Consider the following 19506-nt stretch of genomic DNA (forward strand, 5'->3'; position numbering starts at 1 on the left):
GCATCACCGCATCGCCGCCTTTGGATACAGATACGGATAGTCAAATAAACTCAAAACGATGATCTTGCATGTTACGATGCGTGGAAATAGAGCATGATGGAGATGAAAAAATAACAGCGATGAGATAGACATTATTAAAGCCCGACTCTTTACTTTTATAGTAGATAGATGAAGCTCGAGTGTTTGGAACACTTGTGGGTTAATAGCGAGATGACAAGAATACATAGATGGATAGATAGATATCAAACAGCGCGAAGAATTTACCCAGAGTACTGCAATGAACTACCAACTTCGCATTCAGTTTCTTTTGCTACAGATGTTCTCTCCAGTTAGTACGAAGGAAAAGTCAAAAGTACATACTCTGACTGATGTATTCACACACTCACCCCACGATCTAGACCCCGAAATCCTAGATTCGAAATATCGAAATCCAAAAATGAAAAGTTGCAAATCGCTAAGACATTCCCCCTCGGCCTCTCCTTTTCCCTATTTTCCTTTCTATCCTTAAACAATGATCTGAATTAGCTTTTGAGAAGTGGAGAAGTGGAGACTTTTCTTCTTCACAACTCATTACTTCCAGTCTCGGACATGCAGAGAAACATATATACATTCCTAGGTATCTGGACGCGGAAAATGTATTGATTTCAAGACGAGCTATAGTGATTCATTCGGCTCTGTTAGTTTATTATAGCCTTATACCTACCGATTTAGATCCCTTCAAGAAGACGAAACACCAAATATGAAACTAATAACTTGGTTCATCAGCATGTAGGCCATATTGCTATATGAGCCACTTCGAAAATACATTAAAATCGAGGGTTTTTTGATAATTAGATTTTAAGAACCAATCATTATTTTGAAGAGAAAAACGAGCTCTAAATCATAATAAAAATTTAGCTTTTTAGAAATATAATTTTTATAGGATTATTCCCACTATGTTATTTATTTATTTAAAAAAGTAGATATTATTATTATAGTGGTTTTCAGATTTTCATTTTAAAAAAAACTATTTTTTTAATAACTATTATAAAAAATAAAATTTCGTATCCCCTAGACCACTATTATACAACGCCTGGGTGGTCCATATATTGAACAAGACCATCAATATCTTTGTAAATAATATTGATAATAAAGAAATTAATAAATATACAATACATAACAATTCCATCAATATAATTTCAATTAATGTGGAATTTGATTTTATAGATATAGGGGTATTATACTCAAATATCCCCTTTATTTTGAAAGCAGGGAGTTCTTTCGAACCTATGAATTTTATCGATTTCGATTAAAAATTCATTCTATAAGCTAATGCTTAAGAATATAATGTATTCAATTTATTTTATATTTACTTTTCTATTAAAATAATAGAATTAATAATAGAATAAATGAATTTATATATGCGAATATTGAAAAACGAAGAATTTTCGAATTTGCGAATATTTTGATAATATTTTATAATAATAGACAAAATTTATCTATATTTAGTGTTACGATGGGTAACAGAATGCCATGTGACAAGTGTCACGTGGTGGAGTCCCCAGGAGCCAGGGCTCCAAGGAGGTCCTTGGGAGCCAGGACTCCAAGAAACTCCAACCAACATCAGAGTACGAAGATCTATATAAGGGAATGGGATTTCATTACAATGTAGAGCTTCGTGCTCAAGAACAATCATTAGTTTCATTACTATAGTTACGAGAATTGCAACCAGTTACCAACCTTATTGAATTCCTACTTGAAGTCTAGTCTAAACCACCTCGAGAGATCTCTAGCCACTTCCACGTGACCCTAGAGGCAGCTCCCGTAACAGTAGAGTAAAATGTAATATGTAATGTTATATTGTTAGTTATGTATTCCGACAATATATATATTGGTTTATATTAAATTTAAATTTGAAATCTATTAGGAGTATAGTAAGGATATTAATGTACATCCTTTTATATGTTTTATATTAAGGAATAGGTTCGAAGAGCTTTATATAAGATATTGTATTAAACCCTCTGGAATAAGCGATGTGTTATGGAGGTACCCGCACCATAATATGGATTATAAGATAAACCTAAGGCCTTAATGTTGGAACCTACGAAAACAGTATTGTAGGGATAATTGAATTGAAGGGTAATTAAAGATAGAGGTAATCAAATAAGTAATTAGTAATTAAAGGATAGGTACCTATCTTTTGTTATTACCTACCCTATAATAGACACAGGGTGAACAATAGTTATAGATTATTTAGTAAGCACAGATTAGATAAGCAGTAATACTATTGAAAGTTATAAAAGGGGTGTTACATAATGGGTCGTTCTATCGATCCCACTAATTGTTATCAATAGGATTAATGGGATCCTATCACTCCTATTACTCCTAGTGAATAAGATCAATAGGACAATAGAGAACGAAGGTCTATATAAGGGCATGGGTTTTATTATAATATAGAGCTTTGTGCTTAAGAACAATTATTAGTTTTATTATTATAGTTACAAGAATTACAATTAATTATAACCTTATTGAATTCCTATTTGAAGTCTAATTTAAACCATCTTGAGAGATCTCTAGCCACTTCCATGTGACCCTAGAGGCAGCTCCCGTAACATGATGTTTATGAAAGAGTGAGATATTATTTTGTTAATTTGAATTTTATATATTAATATGCTTATTTATAGGTAGATTTATTATTAGATTATATTTAGAGTATTAATCTCTCAATATAGGTGTTTCAGGATCGAATATTAGTTGATGAAGGTATAGCTTAGTATTCTGACCAATCAAGCTTTATTATTACTATTAAAAATAAACCTATATCTATAGAATTTAAAATATGAATAGTGGTGAATCAAGGCTTCTGTATGGTGTAGAATTAGTATAAGATTAATAAAAAGAATAGTTCTATAGGTGTAATTATACCCCCTCTTTTAGGATTGATAATAAATAAAAAACATATAAATCCTATATAAATAGTAGTTCTATATTTAATGTAAAAATTACCTAAAAAATTATATTATATTTATATTGATAATCTATTCATTTCCTGTAACTTTTTGAAATATATGTATTATTTAGGGTATATTATAATAGGGATATGTAAACTTAATTTTAATATTCATGAGATCTGATTAATTTAAAGGTTTAAGATGCTAAAGATAATAAGATATTATGGGGAACAATTCATTTTAAAATATTATCCTCGAATAATGTATGTTTTATAGTATAAAAGGATAATGTAGTAATTTTGATATAATTTATAATTTATAATGAAAAAACTTTTATTAATAGAATATATAAAAAACTAAAAATTACCTTTTCGAAAGCTAAAACAGTTTGAGTATTATTCGAAGATGAATATAAAAAAGAATTATCTATTTTGATCCTTTTTAATAATTATAATTGTAATATAAATGCTATTAATATAGAGAATTAATTATATATATTTATACTAGAATATTAACAATAATAATGTAATAATCATTAAGCTTTAGAATAATGACTTTTTATTACTGTTTTAGTTAATTATTATTTGATTTATAAAAAAATTATATTAAAGTATTTTATAATCAAATTTCTTAAATATAACGTAACGTATGGGGAACTCGGACATATGGGGAACTCGGACACTTTTAGCCCATCACCAACTTGAAACCGCAATAACTTTTATTATGCATACCCAATCACCTTCTACATCTGCTCAAATTGAAGAGAAGCTTCAAAAGGCTATAATTTCACTTCAATTGAAAGAATTTAAATCAATTAGAAAGGCTGCAGAGCATTTTGAAGTCCCTAAGTCTACCCTAGCTGATAGGCTGGCTGGGAAGAAAACACGTTCCCAAACCCACGAAATGGCTCAAATTCTTTCAAACGCAGAAGAAAATACTCTTGTACGATGGATTTCACGACTTACCATCACTGGATTCCCTGCTACACCTATGTTGGTGAAGGAAATGGCCGACGAAATTCGTCTTCGACGCGTTCGGGTCGCGTCATCTCGAAATCCTACCTCGACAGAAATTCCACCTATAGGCCACGAATGGATCTATAGATTCCAAAAACGACATCCAGAACTTAAAACATGCTATTCACGTCAATTAGAGTCTAATCGGGCTAAAGAAGCAACTCCGGAGAATATTCAGGCTTGGTTTGACGCGTTTCGCACGCGTCTCATTGAGCGAAAGTATGAATTAGATGATATGTATAATATGGATGAAACCGGATTTGGAGTTGGAAGTACTCAAAGTACGCGCATTATAGTCGATTCTACTCAGAAATCGAATTGGAAAGTTACAGCTGGCAAGCAAGAATGGATAACTGCATTTGAATGTGTCAATGCAGCTGGAAATGCTCTATCACCTATGGTCATTTTCAAGGCTCAGAATACGAATTCTACATGGATTCCAAAGGACACACCTCAAAGCTGGCAGTTCTCTACTAGTACAAATGGATGGACCTCAAATAGCCATGGATTAGAATGGTTAAAAAGGGTTTTCGAACCAGAATCCAAGAAAGTGTCAGGTGACCGACCTCGACTTTTGATCATGGATGGCCATTCAAGCCATATTACAGGTAGCTTTATTGCTTTCTGTATAGATAATGATATTGATTTACTTATATTACCTCCTCATTGCTCTCACTTGCTTCAGCCACTTGATATTGCGGTGTATGGGCCAATGAAACGATATCATGCTTTAGAGGTCGATCGATATTCTCGAGCTGGTGTAAAGCGAATCCAAAGAGCTGAATGGGTAGAACTCTTTCAAAATATTAGAAAAAAAGCATTGAATTCTTCTAATATTAAAGCTGGCTGGAGAGGAGCTGGTTTAGTACCTTTTGCCCCACGAAAAGTACTCGATTCATTACCATTTAACTCCTCCCAGCAACCTTCTACTCCACAAATGAGAACCCCCAATCAAGACCTAGACTTGTCTATACTCAGGAGTTCTCCTCCAGATGGAACAGAACTAAGGCAAGCAAATCAGATCTTTAATACAGCTCTAGCAAGCAGTGGTTCTCCTGCATCGCCAACTCGTCGATATGCCAAGAGAATGACTAGGCTTGTAGAATCTCAAAATGCTGAGATAGCCCTACTTCGGAAACAGCTCTCTGATGCTCAGGAGGTAATTGAGACTCGAAAGAAAAGAACTAAAGGCAAAAGAGTCAAATTACAAGGTCAATTTGTCTTTAGTACTAAGGAAGTATTGAAAATGGTACGTGAGGCGGAGGAAAAACCGAAGGAGAAAAAGCCACGAGGACGGCCACGCAAACGCCCAATTGAAGAATCAGAAGAAGAGATTGAAGAAGAAGAGCTAGAGAATAGTTCAAGTGATTCGGAATTGGAATTGGAGGATTGTGTGGCTCGTAGAACAAGATCGCGTGTAGAATAATTGAAAAAGTGTCCGAGTTCCCCATCGTTACGTTAATGATTTTTGAAAATCTTTTACTAATAAATTAATTATTGAATTTAAGCCTAAATGTTATTCTAAATATATAAAATAGATTTGGTTAGTTTTAATTGAGATTTATAACCCTTTTTAAAATTATTATTTTATATGGTTGAGAAATAAAAGGGATTGTTATATTTATAAAGAATAGTTTTATAAAATAAAAAGGATTATATTAAGAGAGAAGTTTATTAATTTTAGATAAAAAGGAGTGAGGTATAAGAGTAAATAGGGATGTAAAGAATACAATATTTTTTTATATAATAATAATAAATGTTTTAATAGTTATTATAGAATATAATTTTAATATTATGAGAATTCTCAGAATTCTAATGTTCTGATTGGTCATTAAGATCTTTATCAAGTGAGATATTATATAATGACGGTTTAGAGAATAAGAAAATTAGATTTTTGAAATACTTGAAAAATCAGACTTTATAATTGAAATTTTTGAAAAATTTATATTCATAAATAAAGAAAGTATATAGTTATATATAGATGAATTTTATATGTAAAATAGAGTGACTTATATGCTAATGAACTATTACGACAGACATTACATAACACATTCGCGTGTCACATGAGGGAGCCTTGAGGAGCTACAGGCTCCAGGAGCATACGAATCCTAAGGGCTCCAAATGATAAAGGTCTATATAACAAATAAGTTTCATTAGGATATAGAGCTTTGTGCTCAAAAACAATCATTAATTTCATTATTATAATTATAAGAATTACAATAATTACAACCTTATTGAATTCCTATTTAAAGTTTAATATAAACCATTTCGAGAGATCTTTAGATACTTCTATATAACCCTAGAAATAGCTCCTGTAACATGAACTACGTTAATCGATTTCTTAAGCTACTAGGTATCTAGGTATATATCTATATAGGTCGTTGTAAGATTTAGAGAGGGATGAAAGAGAACAAATGAACAAATGAATAAATGAACAAATGAATAAATGAACAAATGAATAAATGAACAAATGAATAAATGAATAAATGAATAAATGAATAAATGAATAAATAAATAAATAAATAAATAAATAAATAAATAAATAAATAAATAAATAAATAAATAAATAAATAAATAAATAAATAAATAAATAAATAAATAAATAAATAAATAAATGAAATAAAAGGGAATAGATATAATATGATATATATACTCTTCATATAGTATCTTTTAATAGGTATGTATAATCTAGATTCTAGCTAGTAACTCTAGATAGTAATTCCAGATAGCGACTTCAGATAGTAATTTTAAATAGTGATTTTAAACAGTAACTTTAAACAGTGACTTTCAATAGTGATTTTAAACAGTAATAACTTTCAATAGTAACTCTAAACAGCTACTCTATATACGTAGTTCCTTCAAGGCTACATACATAGATACTCCAAACAGACATCTATATACATCAAGAAAAATAGTAATACACACTTGAATAATACCACTCCTCTAATAAGATCAGACTAGACCAGCCCAGATCGCTTACTTGAATTTGAAAGATTATGTATCATCCACCGAGTGAGTACCTACTACCCTACTATTTACTATTTACTATCTACTACTTATTACTAGGTACCTACTACAATTTAACATCACATCTACCATTCACAATCCAACATCCAACATTCAAGATCCTTTCCACAAACAAGTTCACAATGTGATATTCTGATTCCATTCTATTCCTCTTCTCCCAGCCTATTCCACACCACACCACACACGCCATTTTATTCAATCTGAACTTCTAATACTACCCCATCGCATCTCATCTCAACTCAACTCATCCTAATTCATTTCATATCATATAATCAACAACTAAATCCATCCATCCATCCATACAATCTCCAAAAACAAAGGAAAAAATAAGATATACACAGAAAACGCAAATAGGGTATCCATACAAAAACAAACCATGCCAATCCATCCCAACCAAAATCCACCCCAAAATCCCACCAAACGCCTTGCCAATTATATGTAAGTATAAATAAAAAAACATAAGAAAAAAGATATAGGTACTCCACAATAACCTCCCCTTAAAATCCCATCTTCAAATTCAACAAAGAAATTTAACAAAAGAATTTCCCCATCACATAGCATTTATGCTGAAGGTGATCGATCCATTTTCACACTCCGATCCCATCTTATCATGTTGAACTCCAATCTTTTCCAGAATGATCCACCTAGAAATCTCCACAACATCATTCCTCCAAAACCTCCGCCAAAGCATCTCTATCAACCAAATCCGGCACCACCTTACTAGGCGCCTTTTCCGTTTGTCTAAACCCCGGAATCGGTCCTTTCTGATTAATTCCCGCCGCTCTTCCTAAAATGGCTCTGAGAGGCTCTTGAGTTATAGAAATAGAGGGCGTGCTTACAGCCCGAATAGTCGGTGGAGGAACCGGTACGTGTGCCTTTGAGGAACTTCTAAGATCATTTGTTGATTTCGTTGGAGACATTCCCCAACGACCAAAAACCCAACCACCGACTTTCTTTCCTAGACCAGTACTACTATGATTACCTTCATTAGATGAACTGGATCGAATGGAACTTCGATCATTACTTGTTGATCTCGGTGAGCTTGAGTGTCCAATGTTGGAACGAAGATAACTCGTACTGTCATGCCCGGTTCGAGATAAAGTAGGTCGAGCTGTAATCATAGACGCACCAGTGATAGTTTCTGTAGAATATGTCATTGTTGGAGTGGAAAGTCTAGATTGTGGTCTTAATGATCCGGCCGAGGTCATATTTATTTGTGACGGTCGAGTTTTTAACGTGTGAATATCGATACCTGAAATTGAAACAATCGATTCATGAGATGGAGAACGATGTAACCTAGGACCAAATTGACGAGGAATCCACTCATCAATTGTATTATCAGAAACATCTGAAGTGGTAGGATTTGTAGAATCATCCGTTAGAGACGGAGTTCTCGTAAATTGAAGGTCCGAAACATCACGAGAATCATCGTCATCCTCCTCTTCGTGGATTATATTATGAGGTTGAAAATTAGAAATAGCAGAAAAGCTTCGGGTTGAAACTTCAGAAGGACGCTTTCTATGATATGAAGGATGAACTCGAGGCGACAATGGGTCGATACTTGAGGTAGGTGATGTCGGACGCGATGAATCGATGTCGAAACTTCGATCGAATAGAGCACTACTTCGATACATAGATTGTGGAGAAGATGGCACAGATGAAGGAGCAAATTCTGACAATTGACTCGATTGAACAGACCATCGATTATTCGTATTGATAGGACTCGGAACGGTGACTGCTGTTTGAGCTAGTATAGCATTCTCTGCGCCCCTAGAAATTCGTGGAGATTGTGGACTTCGAGTAAATGGAGGGAAAATACCAGAATTTAAAGAGGTTCGCTTCTTTTTCGGCTTACGCGCTTCTTCTCTCTTTGGGACATGATAATGGTGATGTATATGAAGCGCTTGGGAAATAACTTGTGGTTCTTGTGGTCGTTGTTCGGAATCCGGTTCGCTTGGCGCAAGTTCTGCCCCTAATGTCCGCTGCTGAGCTACGTTGTCACCATCCTCCGCATACATCGGTTGATGCATCAATAATTGTTCTCGTAATGTTTGTACTTCATCATTCGAATTCATCAGCATCTCTCTCAACTCCACGATCCCAAGCTGTAAATTCGCATTATCTTGTAGAATATCCTTCACAAAATGCGAGACAACGCTAGTACCATGCTTGCCTCTGCCTGATGTAGCGGCAGCAGCACCCTTCAAACGACATGCAGCTGTATCCAATTCTCGTTCAACTGTCCGTTGTCTCTCCATACGGCCCAAAATTTCCACATGTCGTTCCCTTTCTTCTTGTGCTTCTCGTTCAATCCTCTCCAATTGATCCTGTAAATCGCAAAGTCCTCGTTCCGCTCTCTTCCACCTCAATATCGCCGTCCGTTCTTCGGCCGCCGTATGTATAATAGTTTTTCGTAACGTTTCTTGTTCTTCCTCCAAGATTGCCAAATCTCTCTCTAGTTGATATGTTCTCGAAGCTAAAGTTTCCAGACGTTTCATTTCGGTACGCGTACTTTGTAAAGTCGACTCGAGTAATTTGATCTGAACTTCGGATTCCTCATAACTATCATTGAGACCTTCGAGTTGATCTAGCAGTGCCTTATTCTCCTCAATCGTCTTTTCATTTTTCCGTTCCAATTCCTTCTTGTCCACTTCCAATTGCTCGATCTTCGCCGTCATCTTTGCTCGTTCTCGTTCGGCATCGAGCATATAATGTTCATGTCTTTCTAACAAAGCCTGCAGAGCAAAAGTCAATGATTGATTCATCTTCCCAATATGTATTTCCCGCGCCCCCACTCCTTTGCATCCGTCTAATTATATATAAGCGCGTACGATAACGCGGGGTTGTAAACAAAGAAAGAAGATTAGATTAATTTAAATCGAGGCCAAAAGTAAATAAATCCAAGAACCAAGGTCACAGTATCCACTTCCCCCAAGTAAAATCTCTGCTACCTTTAATTTCCCCTGAGGTTTGACGATGTGAAGAAAGAAAGGAAAAGATTGCGCGGAGGAATGTTAGAAAGATCAAGAGTAACATCAACACCAGAAAATGAGAAACAACATGGAAAGAAATCGTTCATACCTGACCCATTTGAGCAGCCAATGTCACATCTCCCTCCAGCTTATCCAAGACCTCGCCATTGTGAAGGAGAAATGCGCACTCTTTGCGACCACAACAACATTTCAATGTGCTACGTTCTTGTTCATCCGATCTTGGAATGTGGTCGATTAAATCTGATAAATGTGCCATCATGCGGGCGTTTTCTTGGTGTGCAGACTAGATGGGAAGCTAGAGAAAGTGGCTGCGTTGTCCCTCTGGCTGGCTGATGAAGAAGAATACAGGAACAGGGACAGGAACAGGAACAGGAACAGGAATTTCGGGATTTTAGGGTTTCAGGGTTGTTGAACTTTGGCTTCTGAATGGTAAACTGTGAAGTTGTGCTTCCTTGGTGGAGTTGTTGTGCTCTCCTGATAACATGATGGCGGATTTATTTATTCCATTGTATTTATTATATAATCTAGAATAAGTAGTTCCGGTGAATGGGGGGGGGGGGAATGTTTTTGTGAATGTCTTTTGTGAATGTTTTACGAAGAGGAAAGGAGAAGGATATGTTGGTAGGTCCAGTATACTAAGTGGTAGGTAGTAAACGGTGTAGAAACAAGAGGAAGAGGGCAAGAGGGCAAGAGATGATTGTGAAAATTGCGAATCTTGTGATGGTTAAGAAGAAGAGGTTGGGTTGGATTGGATTGCGTGGTATTTGGATACTTTTTGGAAGATATGGACTATCTGTCGCATGGTATTGTCAGTGTGGTGGGAATCACTCACATGCACCTTTACCCAAGGGACATCGATCGGATGTACATGAAAAGGTATGGTAGGTATGATAGGTATGGTAGACACGGTAGACACGGTTGGTAGAGATCAGATTGGGGTTCACCGGGTCCAAATCATTTTAATCAGGTACAATGGTAGATTAGTATACATAAGTCGAGATTAATATACATTAGTTAATGTATATTTCATCTCCATTCTTGTCCATTCTTATCCATTCTTATCCATTCACATACCTTAGTCTGCAATAAATACCTGTAAATACCTGTAAATACCGGCAAATAACCATTCAAAGTTCGTCATTGAACAGCTCTTCCCTGTTAGCATGACTAGAACGGCTTCCATTTACCTGCACTACGGGACAATAGGGACAATAATGCTTGTACATTTCTACTCGGTGCTGTGTAACTAAGAGAGAAAACATACATTGTCGAATTTGGGGTGAAGGCAAAAGAGAAAAAAGAAAAAAGATGAAATTAAGGGGAAGATGAAGAAGTCGGTCAAATTAGCTTACTTTTCCTTCTTTCTCTCTCTCTTTCCTTCCTCTCTTCATTACCGTGAAAAGCTTGGGTGTTTGTGATCAAAGTCCTGGGTAAATATATCGTCAGAAACCCGAGACATTCAATGGTAAATACATACACATCATGATGAAGATCACGCGTTACGAGTCAGCTACCAGCTACCAGCTATCAGCTATCAGCTATCATTTCCATTCACTAATTAGATCCACGGAGTGAGCACGAAACCACATGGGAGTAATACAATCATACATGTTGTTAAGTCAACCAAATATTGGATGAACCCCTTCCATTCACAGATTCACATTCACATTCACATTCAGATTCCAAGCTTCACATTCATGAAAAGTATCTACTCAAGTACAGAGTATCATTATTACACATATATACACACATACAATTACACACCCCCTCCCCCTTCCCATACCACAAACCCCAAAACCACAATCATCTCAGTGGAGGAACATCTAGAAACATTCCCATTCCCATTCCTAGTATTCCTAGTATATATTTGAACAACAATGTACTTCCTAGTAATCGACTTCACATACTTGTATCACCAGTCACCCATCCCAGTCCACCTGTACAACTGTACAACTGTACAAACTTTGATAAACGATGTGAACATGGTGTATGGTGTCTTAGATGAGGGAGAAGGAGAAACGCACGGGCGAGACTTAATACTAATAATGCTCAATACCAATACTATGCTTAAGCTATGATTCTTTGATTTGGGGAATCGGGATCGGGATTGAGATTGGGATTGCACAAGTGACAAGAATACTCTGTGTAAAAGACGCGAGTACAATTTCGATTGGGGGGGTGGATGGATGGATAGGTGTCAAGGAATGGTGGAAAGTTAGTATTTAATGTTTAATTGGAAGGAATAAATGGATGAATGAATGGATGGGATCGGTCCTGTCACGGGTTGGTTGTTTGTTGTGTGCATGGATGGATGATTAGATAGAATATCTCAATCATCTCAACTCAATCCAAACCCCCAAATTCCTAAATCAACTAACTCTCGACACCACCACTTCCCAATCCTCCAATCCCCTACTCCAGATACCCCCCCTCAAAAGTAATTCCCTCACTCTCACTCTCATCATTAAATCACATCAGCTCCCATCACCACTCACCCAGTAATATCCAGGACCAAGAAATCCCATCCCATCCCATCGGATTTCAATTCAGCGGTCTGCTCCGCCTGCTTCGTCTGTTCTGCTCCGATCCATCTAGTCCATCTAGCCCGTAACTCTCACCGTTCTTTCCATATTTCCAAGTACGTTTATTCATCCACATATACATATACATACATATATACATACATACATACATCCACATATGTACCATAATATGTACGTCCATCACCACGCTGCACGCGGCATGCATGATTGTGGGCTGTGATGCTATGTATGTTTTTCGATTTCAGTATTGTTTGGAGATGGTGATGGATGTGTTTATTTTTGGGGTTGAGGTTTGAGGTTTGGGAAAGTGTGAAGGGAGGGGAGGGGAAGGGAAGGGAAGGTGGGTGTTAGGTGGAATGGTATATGTTTTTTTGTTCGTTTGAGAAGATCGTGTGAAGGTAAAGAGGTAAAAAGGAAGGTAAAATATGGATTTATCGAAGATTAATCTCTATGTAGCATTTATAACTTATACCCATACATAATCTACACAACACAACACAAATACAAAATCTACCTGCAAAGTAAGACTTACAACAATCTAAACAAATCCATCACACCTCATCCCTTCACACACTCTTCCCACCCATCCCATAAGCCTCCACCAACCTCCTCCCCACCGCCTCCCCACTCCAATACGCCCCCGTCGTCGTCCCCAACGCAACAAAAGGCGCCGTGTGCTCCCCCGCAAACCACAATCTCCTCTCTGACAGCCCCTCTCTCAACACCTTCACATCCTCATCCCCCTCTCTCAACCCCACCTGAAAATTAGTATAACTTCCATTTCCCGCCAGATCATCATTGATCCACGTGGTACCCACACAAGACACTGGTAAACAATTTGGATTCCCCTCTTTGTAATTAGGAAGCAGCGAATAATAGGGTTTGAAAAAGGAAATCAGGAATGCGTCTTTCTCGGCGGGAGTACGCAGTTCCGAGAGGGTTTGCGCGAAGAGTTGGGATTGCGCGCCGTAGATGTAGAGGAGGAGGGTGGGATGTGCGTTTTGGGGGGTGAATGAGGAGAGGGGTACGATTTCTTGGTGCCATTTGTGGGGATTGGTGGTGGGTGTGTAGGTGGGTGCGAGCCATTGGGTGAAGCCGTCGAAGGTTTGGGAGGAGGGAGAGAGTGTGGGATCGGTCCAGAAGGCGTGGGGAAAGGTTATGTAGACCTAGGTATCTATTAGACTGGAGTTCTTGGGAAGGGAGAGGAGTACACAAACCTTTTCGAGACAACCAAAGCCGAGGGAGTCGATGGCGGAGAGAAATCGGGCGGGGAGTGCAGGTTGGAATGCTTGTTTGTTTTTCTTTAACCAGCCGAGTGGTGTGGTCATGACTACTTCATCAAATTCTAGGCTTTTACCGTCATCTCTGAATACGGTGACATTTTCTAGATTTGTTTCCACGCGAGTTACTTTTGTCAAGTATTGGATTTTTGCATTTTCCAGAGCTGGTTTGGCGATCTTGGCGAGAATATTCTTGTAGGTTCCAGCGACGAAGATATTTGCTAGTATACGAATTAGTCCACTCATACTCAGTTGTTTTCAAGCCATTGAAACAATGGCAAAGTATTTGAATACGTGTACGTCACAAGTAGGATTTTTGACACGTTGCAGTCGTGAAAATTAACTCACCTCCATCAATACACTCTTCCAACCAAAAGAATTTCAAACTTTGCTTCTTCACTGAACTCCCAACAAAAGTTCCCCATATATCAGCAAATTGAATCGAAACTCTTCTCTTCTCCGCATCATCAGGATATTTCTCCAAAAGCTTCTCTTCGATGAGATCATAAAGACTTTTATCAGGATTAATATTCTCCGAATTCTCTTCCGAATACTTAAACGCCCCATGAATAATTTCCCACACTTCATTCATCATTGCATCTCCATCAGCAAGAGGCTTTCCATCCTCTCCAAACCAAATTCCCTTTTCAGCCCAAGTATGCACTTCCGTATTGGTACTATTGGCCATATCCAATAATGGTTGATCGTCGCTGCCATGAAGCCAATTTGCTCCTAGATCGACCAATGGACCAGATGGTAAGTTTACTTGGTGAACTCGGCCACCAATTCGATCACGACCTTCAAGGATTGTAACGTCGAAACCATGTTGAAGTAGTATATCGGCGCATCGAAGTCCGGAAAGTCCCGCGCCGACTATACAGACTTTTGGTGGTGATGAGGGGTTTTGCTCGCGTAGCTCAAAGGAGAGGGGTTAGTATGGGCATCAATGTTTGGATATGAGGTATCCATGTTTTACATTCAAATGAAATGATATTCATTATTTACTTACCTTAATTGAGGGACTCGATGGTGATCCCATGGTATTGGACTGACGTGTTTTAGCCTGGCAAGAATGTAAATCTTGGTAAATCCTTGATGTACTTCTGTCTAAATAGCCGTGTGAGTTATGGAAAAGCATCTGGGAGCTTAAAAGTAGAGTGCTACGAAATGTTTGAATAGAATTGAGGAGGATTGATGGTAATGTATACCTAGGTATGCAAATCGCGTACATATCTAGAACTTTGATGCCAAGATAAAGTGACAACTAGGGGTCTCGCTTGAGTATTCACAGTCCAATATACCAGACGAGAACAGCTCGTTCAATGATATTGATGCCCAAGAATCAGAGATCTACAATATTTCAGCAGGGACCTCTAATATCTGTAGCAAGACAAGTAGATGATGAGCACTTACTCTGCTCTTGAATGGTCTCGTCTTAGCAGGAGACGACGAGCGACAATAACTTCAAAGTGCGCGTGTCTGTTAGGCAAATAAGATATTATAAGGGATAGTTCTCCGAATGCATCTCAATATTTCTCCAGGAAGTATCAAGGTAAGGGCAAGATCAAATCAAGTCTGTAGAAAGATATTTCTCTCCGATATAGCAACCAGGTCATGCGTCATTGCCAGCGGGTTTGTGAGTAAGTTGAGGAGTGTAATATTGATGGAAATGAGAATTAATCATACCTGACGTAAAAATGTTCTCAGCTTTCATATCCAAGTCCTTTCCTTACCTAGGTATATACATTCAACCCTATATCTCCTTCTACGAGTGTTGTGATTCTTGCTTTGAATTTCCAACTAGAGAGATTTCATTGGTGGGCTGGTGAACAAAATTATAGAATTATGTAAGCGAATCTTTTCAATTAACGCGCCTAAACCGACGCATCATTCTCGTGCTAGCTAACCGGAGGTCAAGGACTACGATATAACAAAATGGCCACCCAGATTCAGCCCCCGATTGAAGTCAAAAATTCCAATCATGCGAACCTCGAGAATATCGAAAGATACTGCAAAGATAATCAATGCAACGTCTACTTCACCACGACGTTCCACAAGGTCTCTATCTCGGTTTGCTTTAAATGCTTCGATTAAGGATGAAGATAAATCGCCAACCCCAGATATCGAAGATGTCATTCCTTCAACTTCGAGTCTCAAGAGAAAGAGAAATTCTGCTCCAAAAACTTCTATAAAGAAACAATCTCTCAAAGAAACGACAATCAAGACTGAACTCGAAAATACCATCGCGTTTTCCCCTCCGTCAAAAACAAGTCGAGTACGCAAACCCGCGCGTAAAGTCAAGAATGAAGATACCGGAGATATAGAGATCCAGCCTCCCAATGACTGGCGCGAAGTCTACGATATCGTAATGCAGATGCGGAAACTGGGCGTCGCGCAAAATGCAGCTGTAGATACGATGGGATGTGAGAAATTGGGACAAGAGACTGTGGATCCGAAAACGAAGAGATATCATACCTTGACTGCGTTGATGCTGTCTTCGCAGACTAAGGATACTACGAATGCGGTTGCGATGAATCGTCTTTATACCGAGTTACCTGCTCATAAGGAGGGCGCGCCGATTGGGTTGACGTTGGATAATATATTGGCTGTGGATCCGAAATTGTTGAATGAGTTGATTTGGGTGGTGGGGTTTCATAATAATAAGACCAAGTATATCAAAGCTGCCGCGGAGATTCTGAGAGATCAATGGAATGGAGATATACCGGATACTATTGAGGGTTTAATGTCTTTACCAGGAGTTGGTCCAAAGATGGCATATTTGTGTATGAGTAGTGCTTGGGGTAGAACGGAAGGAATTGGTGTCGATGTACATGTTCATCGCATTACGAATATGTGGGGTTGGCACAAGACTAAAGGACCAGAGGAAACAAGATTGGCTTTACAAGCTTGGTTGCCAAAAGAACTATGGCATGAGATCAATTGGTTACTAGTTGGGTTTGGACAAACTGTCTGTTTACCGGTTGGAAAGAAATGTGGGAGCTGTGAGTTGGGAATGAATGGATTATGTAAGGCAGCCGATAGAAGTAAAGTTACAATTGGAAGAAAGATTAAAGAGGAAAAGATCAAGACAGACGAGGAGGGTAATGTGGTTGAGCGAACGGAAACGATCAAGGCGGAAAAAGATAGCAAGGACATACCACTGAATCCTGAAGAGAAAGATCAATTAAAATCCGAGGCTGGTATTGTCAAGCAGGAGGAAGAGGATGCCGTTTTAGCAGATATCGCAAATGCTCCTGGAGAATTAGAAAAGACGCCAAAACGGAAGAAGAGATGAGATTATTTCCACGAGTTGTTTTTGTATTATAGCTTGTATCTGTGTTTTCGTGTAGCTGCACATCTTGTAATCTATCCTCGCATATTAGGGGACTGCACGTCTAGGGCTGAGTGGCCATATTCCAAGATACAAGAGTTCAGTCCTTAATTCACATGTTGTGTGGCTCTCAGAGCCATTTTTTCGGTATCACAAAATCATGGAGTCTTGCTGTTGTGTTTGTCCATATCTTGTATTATTCATCTATTCTTCCAAAAATGGCCTAACCACCATCTATCTCAAAATGCCTCCCAAATGCTTATCCGAGAACGCCATCACTTATACACCAGAAACAGATCATCCACCTTGCCATTCATCCCATACACATCTCCCTTCTACCCACCCTGTATCCTCTTCCACACCCCAACTCCAATTCCAACTCAAGTTCTCCTCAAGGCCTTCTCAGCCAACAATGGCCATCCGAGCACAAATGCAAAACCGGGGAAATATCTACATATCATATTAGTCTCTATCACCACCCTCCTCCGAGCTAATTCTGAAAACAGCCTGGGGAAACAAAGAACTTACAACATTGCATTTCCAGCAGTTCTCTTAACCAATCTGCCCCAATCGGCTTTAGCAGCTTGTTGAGAAATGGGATAGCGTTCGAATGGATGAGGTTCGAAATCACGTGCTACTTGGCGGGCGCGGGTGAGGATGGAAAATGCGCGGCGGGAGGTGACTTGTCGGATTATTGGGGACATGGTTTGTTTTGGTTGGTTGGTTGGTTGGTTGTTGTGAGGAGAGTGTTTGATTGGATTGAGGAGTGGTTTTTATGCGTGTGTGTGTGTGTGTGTGTGTGTTATGATTGAGTGAAGTGATTGGTATATTGTACACACTGTATGATTGTACTGTATGATATGCAATGCAAGAACCGTAACACGACAGGAAGGATGCACACCTATATATACCAACCAGATATCCTTGATTTACTCTCCGAACCTCAATTCACTCAACAATACCAATACCACAAATCATCCTAAGCATCCCGAAAACCCTTCTCCCGCCAAACCACAGCCTCCAACCGCAAATCCCAAACCGAACCATCATGATCCCACGCCCCAAGAACATCGTGCCAAAATTCCCATTCACACAACACCACGCGTCTAAAAGTCTCCTGATCTCTTCGCTTGGAATCGCTTCCTTCATCTTCCTTCATCTTCCTTACTGGGCGTAGAAAATATCAACGAATGAGATTGAGGGGTTTACAAAGATAGATTCAATAATTTCAATGACATTATACGGATTTTAGAACGGGAAAAGGAAAGAATGTAAGAAAAGTTGGATAATAGCATGATGGTGGTGTGAGGAGGGAATGGTTGTCAGGTCATTGTTGGAGAGACTAGCCTGGATGGGGTATAGTGGGGGTTTCGGCGGGTTCCGGGGTTTGGGTGGTGGGTGGTGAGTGTTGGTGGTGTTGGTGGTGTTGGTCGGTGCTTGTTACCTCGTCTTTCTTTGACGACGATGATGGCGTTTCTGGTTCATGATATTGAAAGTTGGAGTGTTCTTATTTATGAAAAGGAATGGAAGATGAGTTTTTGATGAATGAGATGGTGATTTTGGATCCTGATGCGAGTACATCATGTGAGATACGGATCATCACGATATGCTGTAATATCTTGATATAGATATATATAGCTGATTCTTTATATCAATAGCATTCATATTATAATTATAACTATCAAGGAATTTGTACTCGAGTGGTATAGTACCTCTCTTGTTTACAGCACGAAAATCGAATATTTGGAAATCAAACGAATACTATGGCATGCTCAGATACCTCAAATCCTGAAGGTTTGTTATTTCAATACGATGTAACACACAAACCGGTTGAACGATCGAGGCTCTATCGGAGAGGTCGAATATAGCCATAGAAGTGTCGATGTATAAAGATAAAAAGGCTACTCCATTCAACATGAGACCAGAAAGTTCCAATGTCTATATCACTAAACGCTTTTTTCAATCGAGGACCAAATAATACTCTACCAAATATCCATTCACGTCAAATATGCATCTGAGCATACCTACATACCTCGCTTTAGCATGTAGACTCTTCTTCTTTACACAAAAGTAAATGGTCCTTTCTTACTTCAACATACCGCAAATCTCAATACCGAATACATGAAAAGAAGACGTAGTATCTTAATGACCATGGAGAAAATAGTCACCAAACTACCCTGAAAATCGTTAGCATCATGGTACATATAGTCATTAGACATACGTTAACCTCACCACCCAAACCTCAACTTAGCACCGTAGTGCAGATTCTAGAACAAGGTCTCGTAGACTCCACGTAAGCTTTGTCCATAGAATCTAGTATCTACCAGGTACTTGTAATGGCGTCTCGTTGTCTCGAAATATTCCCCGGTGATCCTCTCTTTAACAC

General features: G+C 38.3%; 4 protein-coding genes across 4 annotated transcripts; 1 reads left to right on the forward strand and 3 right to left on the reverse strand.

The window, feature by feature from the left end:
• Positions 1 to 6835: 6835 nt before the first annotated feature.
• EAF01_010412 (uncharacterized protein) lies at positions 6836 to 10696 on the reverse strand. The gene is made up of 2 exons (XM_038918669.1): positions 10055 to 10696; positions 6836 to 9708 (listed from the first exon to the last, which is right to left on the reverse strand). The coding sequence occupies exons 1-2, from the start codon at positions 10223 to 10225 to the stop codon at positions 7636 to 7638; spliced, it is 2244 nt and encodes a 747-aa protein (XP_038765894.1). The 5' UTR covers positions 10226 to 10696; the 3' UTR covers positions 6836 to 7635.
• A 2379-nt stretch (positions 10697 to 13075) lies between these two features.
• Positions 13076 to 15553, reverse strand: EAF01_010413 (uncharacterized protein; the record flags this gene model as incomplete). Its single annotated transcript, XM_038918670.1, has 5 exons — positions 15476 to 15553; positions 14799 to 15139; positions 14138 to 14705; positions 13727 to 14010; positions 13076 to 13675 (listed from the first exon to the last, which is right to left on the reverse strand). The coding sequence occupies exons 2-5, from the start codon at positions 15018 to 15020 to the stop codon at positions 13076 to 13078; spliced, it is 1674 nt and encodes a 557-aa protein (XP_038765895.1). The 5' UTR covers positions 15021 to 15139; positions 15476 to 15553.
• A 217-nt stretch (positions 15554 to 15770) lies between these two features.
• EAF01_010414 (uncharacterized protein) lies at positions 15771 to 17084 on the forward strand (the record flags this gene model as incomplete). The annotated part of the gene is made up of 1 exon (XM_038918671.1): positions 15771 to 17084. One exon carries the CDS (start codon positions 15771 to 15773, stop codon positions 17082 to 17084), a length of 1314 nt encoding a protein of 437 aa, XP_038765896.1.
• A 202-nt stretch (positions 17085 to 17286) lies between these two features.
• EAF01_010415 (uncharacterized protein) lies at positions 17287 to 17945 on the reverse strand. The gene is made up of 2 exons (XM_038918672.1): positions 17649 to 17945; positions 17287 to 17570 (listed from the first exon to the last, which is right to left on the reverse strand). Exons 1-2 carry the CDS (start codon positions 17822 to 17824, stop codon positions 17501 to 17503), a joined length of 246 nt encoding a protein of 81 aa, XP_038765897.1. The 5' UTR covers positions 17825 to 17945; the 3' UTR covers positions 17287 to 17500.
• Positions 17946 to 19506: the final 1561 nt, after the last annotated feature.

Source organism: Botrytis porri (assembly GCF_014898465.1).
Source record: "Botrytis porri strain MUCL 3234 chromosome Unknown BPOR_016, whole genome shotgun sequence".
In the NCBI taxonomy this organism is placed as follows: Eukaryota; Fungi; Ascomycota; class Leotiomycetes; order Helotiales; family Sclerotiniaceae; genus Botrytis; species Botrytis porri.